General features: G+C 49.3%; 1 protein-coding gene across 1 annotated transcript; it reads left to right on the top strand.

The window, feature by feature from the left end:
- The first annotated feature begins 3,292 nt into the window (after nucleotides 1-3,292).
- Nucleotides 3,293-6,592, top strand: ELOVL3 (ELOVL fatty acid elongase 3). The gene is made up of 4 exons (XM_054276557.1): nucleotides 3,293-3,350; nucleotides 4,085-4,216; nucleotides 5,420-5,571; nucleotides 6,171-6,592. Exons 1-4 carry the CDS (start codon nucleotides 3,337-3,339, stop codon nucleotides 6,590-6,592), a joined length of 720 nt encoding a protein of 239 aa, XP_054132532.1. The 5' UTR covers nucleotides 3,293-3,336.
- Nucleotides 6,593-9,687: the final 3,095 nt, after the last annotated feature.

Raw genomic sequence — 9,687 nt, 5'->3', positions numbered from 1 at the left:
GCCTCTGGCCCATGCAGTTATAATGTTTTGCCCCATTCTAGTTATTGTAGCTGCTCTCTTGACTCCTGCCACTGTGTTTAAGTCCTACAGACCTCTCTGTGTCATTTTTTTTGCGTCACTTGCTATGGAAGTAGTTATCTGTGAGGCTAGGGAGCTGTACATTCTTGCTGTCCTTCATCTTTCCTAAAGTTTTGGTTTTGTTGATTTGTAGTATTCTTAGAAAAGAGATTATGCACTCTTTCTTTCTAGAAACCACCTTCTGCACTTTGGATCGTACCAGGATTTGGCATTTGTTACTCATTCTGAATGGTGCCTGCAGTCTTTCACAAACGTCTTCATTCTCTCAAGTCTTGACAAGAGGCAAATGTGCTATCTACCACTAAAGGAGTCTATTTGTTGGTTACTGTTCTGTTACAGGAAATTCATTTTAACACTTGGGATACAAAATGAGATATTTTTGCAAAATTCCATTTTCTTATACTCTTGACCACAGAGCAAATAAGATGTAGGTGATGCTCAGTCACCACATCAGGAAGTAGTTCTCTCTCTACATGTATTTTGGTGAAAAAGTGAATCTTTACCAGAAAACAAAAACTCTTTTTGAAAATAGCAATTTAATCTTTAAGTGAGAATTTAATCTATTTGGGTCTACCTCAAAGAATAATTATTTCTGGAATGCTGTAGCAGCAGTCTAATGGGACCCAGCTCTCCATAAGGATCCACAATGTTATTTCATGGTCCTCACAAAATGGTTGTTTCTCTTTGAGGTCCTACCTAGCCATTTTGGGCTCAGAATAAAGGCATGGAGGCTTCTGTTCCATAGGGTCTCTGTCTCCTTCCCACTCAGTTAGAGGACAGAAGAATGAAGTGCTCCCCTCCCACTGAATCAGGACTGCAGCCCTAATGTTCCTGCTGTGTGTGAAGTGTTGCTGGGGCTCCACTTCCTCACCTGCAGTGGCTGAGCTCTGTGCAATTCACTGTAATGTGTGAAAATAAGCTCATCTGTTTATTTACACGTTGCTTTGATGTCTATATTGCATGTCAGTGCTAAAGCCTTCTGAGTCCAGCAGTGGTTCTGAGCAGTGCCAGTGACCAGGCACTGGGCTTGGCAGCTCTCTGTGTGCTAATCCACCCAGATTCAGGAGGGCAGACAGATGTTTTGACAGCAGGGAGAAAAGAGGATAACAAGGATGTCACAACTGCATCTGGATTGTGCAGGTGAGTTTTCAGTCTGTGACAAAGCCTGCCTTATTAAGCAAGAAATGTGTGCCAGAGGATGGTAAGAGCCTCATCCCTGCTATCTGCTTCTGTTCTTTACATGTGTTGTTCTTGTTCCCATCTGCCAAGGAGACACTTGGGGAGGGCTGCCAGCTGCTTGCTCAGATAGTACCAAAGAGCTGCAGTGTCGTGAGCTCCTCCTGTAACTGTACATGCCACCACTAAAGGATGGATGGACAGACCTGCCCTAAGAGAGGCATTGTTCTTGTTCATGTGGCATGAAGCAGTTTCAAAATGAAAACTTTACTGACCCTTAAACTAGATTAGGAATAAGAAGTTATATCAATATCAGGATGTTTTCTACTCAGCTAATCCAACCCATCCTTGCCTCTCTCAGCAGGTATTTAAAGGTTTTTTCTCGTCTCATATGGTGTCTTGTGTAAAGGAGGCCTTGTTTAACGGTTGCTAAAGCATGGGTCAAAAAAGCAGATGTTTTTTACTTGTAGTGCCTCAAACAGCTAACAACTGTACTCCATCTAAGAACAGTGAATCCACAGACAATATGCAGGCAAAGAAGTCAGCAACATTGAAACCATTGTCAAGAGCATGGAGAGGGATAAATGTATAAGTTTCCCAGTGTGGCTTTGCTGTTGAATAATGAGACTGAATATTGACTTGTATGCATTAGAAGTGCAAAAAGTTTGTGTTACTGTGCTGCCTCTTCTCTGCTCTTACCCTTGGCTTTATTGGTGGTTGCACCTGTTCTTGTGCTGTGCAGAAGCCCTTGCAACAGATGAAAGTTTCCTCCAGCATGTACCCAAATATTCTGTCTGGTGATGCTACTGCCCAAAGTAGGTGATGAAAGAGGAAAGACCCAGGTGACCCAGGAATGGAGACTGCACAATCCCTGACCTACAGTCCTCTGGAAGGGGAAGGACATCCTTGGTGCTGGAAACACTAGGGTGAGAGGTGTGCAAGGCACAGTGGGAGCTCATGCTATGTACAGAGTGTTTTAGGGAAGACACTCCCTAAAACACTGTGGGGTATGGTACTCTATGGGGTATGGTAAAACCACTGCTGCTGACACATGCAAGCTGAACTTTCCACAGATACCTGCAAGTGCTCTGCAAAATGGAGACTGTAAGTCGGGGTGGTGCAAAAATCGCCAAGAGATTTTAATTCATAGATGTCAAATTCTTTCCTGATTTTCTCACACTACTCCATTGTCAAATACAGAGAAAATTGTGGATGCTCAATCCCTAGAAGAGTTCAAGGCCTGGCCAGATAAGGCTTTGGGCAGCTTGGTGTGGTGAAAGATGTCCCTCCCTATGACAAAGGGGCTGGAATTAGATATCTTTGAGGTCCCTTTCAAACCAAAGCATTCTACAATCCTATGAAATGTCTCACCGAGGCAAATGTTCCTCTGTTTGAAGAGGCAGCAGTTAGGCAGATGATTTGTGCACAGGCATAGTGATGCCTGCATGAAGCAAACCCCTTCCAAGTCTGTGAGCTTTGCAGGGTGCAGATGTTGCACCTGTGTAAAGACATGACACCTGGGAGAGACACCAAGATGAGTGACCAGAGGGTGCAATGAGATAGTCTGCAGTCAGGGGATTTTGATTGTGCTGGAGCCATTTTCAGCTGCAGGAACTTCAGTAGGAGGTTATCCAGAACTCATCTAGTTTCCAGCAGCAGCCAGATAATTCAGTCTATGGTGAAGAAGGCACAACAGCTAACTGCAGTCCGGGTAATGGAATTTCTGCCTGCTGCTGGTGACAATGTTGGAATCACCTTGCCCATCTGCTGAGGGATGAGCTGGGCTGGATGGGGAACAGCAGGACCTCCCGCTCAGCCTGACTGGGTGACCACAGCCTCCTCCTCCTTACCCAGCACAAGGAGTGGGAGGCTCCCGGTCCCGCCTCCCGCCGCGGTGTGATGTTGGGGCGGAGCGCATTCCCGGGACTATATCCACCGTGAGGCGTGCGGCAGTGTCTGTCTCGTTTCGGGTCGCTGCCGGGGATGCTGAATATGGAAGCGAACGTTGACCCGTCGGAGCTGCAGCCGCTGGGGGAGTATGACTTCGAGAAGAACTTTAATCACCGGGCAGCCAGGAAATGGATGGAGGAGAACTGGTGAGAGGAGAGGAGGTTGCTGACCTGGTGCATTCCAGACCCTGGGTAGCCCAATCGGCTCCTGCTGCTTTTAGCAGAACAAGTGTGAGGATCTTCATTTCCGAGGAGGAGAAGATTGGGGGTCTCTGGTTGCTTACCTGAGGCTGTGGAGGACGGGGTGCAGCAGTTGATGTGGCAGAGCAAACAGTGGTGCAGGTGGGGCTGCAGCTTGTAGGGAGATGGTGATGTGCAAGAGGGCAAAAAGCACCCACGGATGGCCACTGCAGCCCTTGCACTGGCAAACAGGGTACTCAGCCCTGCCATGCTGCACTAAAGCCTTGGAATGTGTGGGATATAACACAAGGCACTTGAGGCTCCAGCTTACATGAAACTGCCTGCACAGTCTCACGTGTAAAGGGATAAGATGCATTGATGTGTTTGCTTTGGATCCTGCTGACAGGCTACCAGAACCTGCCTCATCCCACCGAGGTCTTGTGGAAATCTCCATGGTGTAGCAGTTCACTTTATTTTGTGCAGTCCCTAGGGTTCTTGCTTGCTCACTGTCAAGAGCTTTGACAGTGACCAAAGCTGGTCACTGTCAAAGCTCTTGTGACCAAACTCAACTTTAACATGAGAATGGGAGATCTTTTGTTTCTTGAGTGAGTGTGCGAGTACTTTGCCAGGGCTACAGAAGTCTGGCTAAAAATAGGTCAGGTTGAGTCTTTTCCTGACTGTTCCCTCTTCTCTACTTGCAGGCAAAAGTCTTTAACTATTTCTGTTATTTATTTGATCCTGATCTTTGGAATCCAACATTTCATGAAGGAATGGAGGCCCTTCAAACTGCGTGGACCACTGATCCTGTGGTCCTTCAGCCTGGCTTTGTTCAGGTAAGAGCCTTTGTTAAATCTGGAGACAGCTGTAGACCCTTCCTCAGAACTGGATTGATGGAAAGTTCTGGTTATCCACTACATCACTAGGCTACATAAAATTTTTCCTCTTGAAGGCACTTTCTAACTAGGGGAGTGACCTGCTTATACAAGTCATTTATTTCGCACCACAAATACTCCAGCAAGAATGAGTTGCAAAAGGATCTCTGGGAAGAGTACTTGAAAATCATTAGTGGGTAGATTTGAATGTGAAGCCTGCAAGAGCAGACATCTTCCCTCATTCAAAGGGTGCTTGCCAATTGCAAGTTTGATTTGAGGTCGATTTCTCTTTAAAATTTAGATTTCTTTCTCTTCCCCTACCCACCGCCCCCCCCCCCCCCCCACTACCCCATTTCTTTAATACTGTTGTGTAAGAGGTGGAGAAAATTCTGCTGCACTCACAGAAGCACAAAAGATGAAACTAAAATGTGTTTTCAAACTGTCCTGTCTTATTGAATAGGTTTCCTGCAGTAGCCATGAAAAAGTTTCGGCCTGTGCCCTGTATTCAAACTAGCATAAGTCAATCTTAGAAAATTCCTCTCATCTGCACAACTTTTTCTCTCTGTTTGGTGGGACAGAGAAAAACTCGACTACTGCCTCTGTAACTCCAATTGGCTTTGACAAGGTCAAAGGGACATTGGTTGTCCTCTGTCAGGGCATAGTATAGCAGTGGTCTGTAAAAGCACAAGTTGTGGAAGAGGGGAGGTCAGGGGATAGCTGTTCATGCTCTGTTCAGAGACAAACTTGTGCTAATGAAACAGGTTGATAAGGAAAAAGTGGTATTTCTTCTCATAAGCTGTAGGAGTTGCCTGCCACAAGAGGTTATAAATGCTCCCTGTCCTCTGGGCCCATGTCAAAAGGCAGGACATCAGGAAAATTGTCCTCCATTTCTCATCAGTGGGGCAACTTTTGCTCAAGTGCCTCTTCAAGCAGTGGAAGCAGGGGGTGTTTCCCTGAGGGGAGCACTCCATCGTGCTGCTTTGTCTTTGTTTTAAATCCTGGCGAAAACTTGTTAGGAAGTCTAAGAAGGCAAAGGTTTGTTTAAATGTCTCTCAGATTGCCCTGAGCATCAAGATGGAGTCAAATATCCATGGGTGCAGAGCTGTCAGAGGCTATGTTGAGGCCCTGGGCACAGTGTTCAGCTCTCCTCTGGTTTTCTTGCAGTCTCGTTGCAGCCTGTCGGATCTGGAAGCAGTTGGCCTTCCTCCTCCTTACCAAGGGATTTAAGCAATCAGTGTGTAGTCAATCTTTTTATGTCCACCCTGTTTCCAAGCTTTGGATATACCTATTTGGTCTGAGCAAATTTGTTGAAATGGGTGAGTTTGAAACTTCTCCTTATCCTGTGTGTTTATAATTGCTTTGCTTTTACAAGCAGATTTTCTTTTACAGGTCTCTGTCCAAATGTTACGTGGAGAAAAGGGTTGCTTGTTGCTTAGCCTTGCATGTGTCACTCGTGTTCTTGCTCCCTATTGTTCGACTGGGATGATATGCTTGCTCTCCAGGGGGCTGCAGCCTGATGTTACTGTTCGAGTCTGATCCCCAGGCCAGTGCCTGAACTAGGCAATTCTGCACTGGAACAACCGTGGCAAGGGGGCAGCAGACAGGCAGGGAGGGCTGGGCTTTCCACACAGCTTTCATAAAAAGAAGTAAAGAAGAGCCAGTTGGAAATGAAGTGCAGGTAGATCTGGGAAAGCAAGCCTGGGGCAAAGGGTTCTTATATTCCAAACATACCAGAACATAGAATGCCTAAATGGTCCTCTTCAATACAGATTATATCAATGGGAACCTAGGCTTTGGTGGGATCAAACCACATAATGGCTTCAGCATTGAAGCTTGCTTGGTCTGTTTCATGTGAAAACTTGTGCAACTGCTGTGCTTCCACCTAACTAATGATATACCTGTTTCCCAACCCCAGGTGACACTCTGTTCATTGTTCTCCGGAAAAAGAAGCTCATCTTCCTGCACTGGTACCACCACATTGCCACAATGATCTTATCCTGGTATGGCTATAAGATGATGGTAGCTGGGGCAGGATGGAGCACAGCCCTAAACCTCAGTATCCATGTTGTGATGTACTTGTACTACAGTGTGGCAGCCATGGGCATCCGGGTACCTAGCTCCATCACCATGCTAATTACCTCTTCACAGATTGTGCAGATTATTGGATATGTAATAATGAACATCTTTATCTTCTTCTGGAAGGATGATAAGCTCTGTCCGTTTACCTGGCCACTGCTTCTCCTTTCATCGGGCTTCTATACCAGTTTATTTGTCCTCTTCTCCAACTTCTTCGTGAAAACTTACCTGAGTAACACCCAGAAATCAAAGCGGAATTGAAACCAAGGGATGGAAGAAGAGATCAGGATGGAAGTGGGGAGAGAGGGAGAGAAAAAGGGGAAACTTTTTCTGGAGCCTAAGTGCCTGATGGGATGGGTGTGATGGGGTTTAGAAAGAGATCACCATGGGTAACAGCCTTCAGAGTAACTTGCACATTGGCCTTTGGTGTATCTGCCTTGCAGTGGGTGGCATGCCAGAGTGAGGTGCAGGTCGTGGCAGGCTGGTAACAGGAGAAAGGGGAAGAGGCTGGGGTCTGGAAACCTCAGGGTTGAGGTTCTGCTTTTCCTTCTTTGCATCATTTGGGTTTGCCTTGTGCCTCACTTCCTTTCTGGGGGACTGATAGAATCCTGCATGCACCAAGACACTCCTTGGAAAAAAGGTAGGGAAACTCCTCTCAAAGCAGCACTGCCCTCTCTGTGGTCTCCAGTTTTGGGGAAGAACAGAGCCCAAACCTGCTGCTACTCTGCAGGGAAGCTCGAATAGATTGCTGGTGAAATGGAAAACTGCTGATTTTTTAAGGTTATGTAGAGAAAGGATCTATCTGGGCTCTCTCTTCTCCTCTGTGATGCTAGGAACTGAATCCCATGAACTTTAATGGCTGTTACCTGTGGTGTGCCTCTTGTACAATATTAACCATCAATTTGACTTGACTAGCTACTGCCTCAAGCCCTAAATGATAAGCAAGGTCCAGCTCTGTCCTGCAGTAGTCAAGCATTGCCAATGGTCCCAGCCCATGGCAGTTTCATGGGCTGGGAACAGAAGGGTCAATTCATCTCTGGGTGCATCTGCCACAACTAATAAATACTGTCATGTATGGATTGATTGATTGATTTCTTTGATGCCTTTTCATACCTGACCTTCGTACAGAACTGTGAGAGGAATGCTGCCTTCTCTATCTTGATATTGCGTCTTCCTGAGGGTTAGTGATGTGTCCAGCAGGCTGTCCCTCTGTGCTTACCCCTTCTGGAGTCATCAGCTGGTCATGCTGCCTGAGCGCCTTTGCTCACCCCCAGGGAGCTAGAAATGAGAGAGAGATGATAAAAAAAATCAGGCTGTTGTTTTACCATCTGAAATGAGCATGTCATTGTGCTTCATAAAGCCAAGATGTGCCTCAGAGCCTGAATCCAAGGGTCCGAGCCTCTGGGTGGGTGTTGGCTCCTACTGGTGAGTGAGTTTTGGCCTCTCAAGGCAGCGGACTGGAAAGTTGCTACATGGCAGTGGGTTGCACTTTCAATGCTGGGAGGTGGCAGCAGCCCTGTCCAGCCTTCCCTGACAAGGGCTCCTTCTCTGGACTTGGCAGCATGTTGGGTAGTGGTGTAATAGCACTTTCCCCAGCTGTGGGAAAGGCAGGAGTAGTCAGCTGAAGGGTTGGGGAATAGGAATAAACTGGCTTCTGCAGTTTGGAGAGGGGATGGTGAACATATGGGAGTAATGGGGTGGTCTCTCTCCTGCAGAGTGCTGTTTGGGGCACTTTAGGTAACTGCTGTTGTCCTGGTGAGGCAACTGCCAGCTCTCCTAACTTCTACAGCTGCCCAAGGCATGCTCCCTCAGCTCTGTCCAGCATCTGTGCCAATGCAAAGAATGACAGAATCATCAAGGTTGGAAGAGACCTTTAAGAACTTCAAGTCCAACCATCCACCCAGCACTACCACTGTAACCCCTAAACCACTATAACATATCCCCAGATCCTGATGCCTCTTAAACACCTCTGGGTTGGTGACTCCACCACATTCCTGGGCGATCTATTCCAATGCCTGACCACCTTAACAGTGAAAACCCTTCTAATATCTAATCTGACTCTCCCCTGACCCAGCTCTAGGCCATTTTCTCTTGTCCTCTCTGTAGGCAGAGCAGAAGAGACCAGCCCCCAGTCTTCACTGTAACCTCCCTTCAGGCAGTTGAAGAGAGTGATGAGGTCGCCCTGGAGCCGAAGCCGGGCTGGGGAGTGGGCGGGAGCGAGCGCGCGGTTTTACCCCGGAGGCTGTGTCGGTGTCACGGCGCTGAGGCGGTTCCGCGGGGCCTCTCTCGGTGTCACGGCGCTGAGGCGGTTCCTGAAGGCTGTGTCGGTGTCACGGCGCTGAGGCTGTTCCGCGGAGGCTGTGTCGGTGTCACGGCGCTGAGACGGTTCCTGAAGGCTGTGTCGGTGTCACGGCGCTGAGGCTGTTCCGCGGAGGCTGTGTCGGTGTCACGGCGCTGAGACGGTTCCTGAAGGCTGTGTCGGTGTCACGGCGCTGAGGCTGTTCCGCGGAGGCTGTGTCGGTGTCACGGCGCTGAGGCGGTTCCCCGGGGCCTCTCTCAGTGTCACGGCGCTGAGGCGGTTCCCCGGGGCCTCTCTCGGTCCCGGGGGCGGGAGCGCAGCCCGCCCTGCAACCCGCCGCTAGGCGGCGCCGCCGTCCGCGCTGAGGGCCCTGCCGGCCGGGTCGGGCCGGGCCCGCACCGCGACGGCAGCGGGCCCTGAACGGGGCTGGGACGGAGATTAGAGCCGCCCCTCACGGCTGTGGAGCGATCTGAGCCCAGCCCTCACACGCACAGCAGCGGGCCCTGAACGGGATGGGGCCGAGATTAGAGCCGCCCCTCACGGCTGTGGACCGATCGGAGCCCAGCCTCACACGCACAGCAGCGGCCGGAGGTGCGCGCCCGCCCCGCGCTCCGGGGCTCTGTTGGCAGCGCGCACCAAGGAGCAGGGACATCCTCCGCTGTGCCAGCGGGACACGAACCGCGGACGGTGCCGCGCTGCTCCTGGGCTGAGAGGAAGAACCGGCGGCAGCTGCTGAGGACACCCGGCGTCGGTGCGCGCTGTGTGAGCCCTCAGACACAGCAGCAGCGGAGCGGGGAGCACGGGCCGTGCTGGTGATGGGCGCTAAAATCTGGCCTTGAGTAAGAGAAGTGCAAGGAAGACAGTATTTAGGCAAACGGGATTTTTTCAGACCCTCTCGGTGTGGTGAATCTCGCACAAAGCTATCCCAGAATTAGCAGAATTAGTCATTGTTGTCTGTGAGAATTCCCACGGAATTTCCCCCTCTTCAAAATGGGGACTGGGGCCAAAAGCCAGGAACTGCTCGCCATTAAATCCCCCCTCAAAAAACATTAAAAAA

Source organism: Melozone crissalis, unplaced genomic scaffold (assembly GCF_028551555.1).
Source record: "Melozone crissalis strain CALT ecotype California unplaced genomic scaffold, PUWL_Pcris_2 ptg000019l_1, whole genome shotgun sequence".
Taxonomy (NCBI): domain Eukaryota; kingdom Metazoa; phylum Chordata; class Aves; order Passeriformes; family Passerellidae; genus Melozone; species Melozone crissalis.
This window is presented reverse-complemented; position numbering and strand designations above follow the sequence as displayed.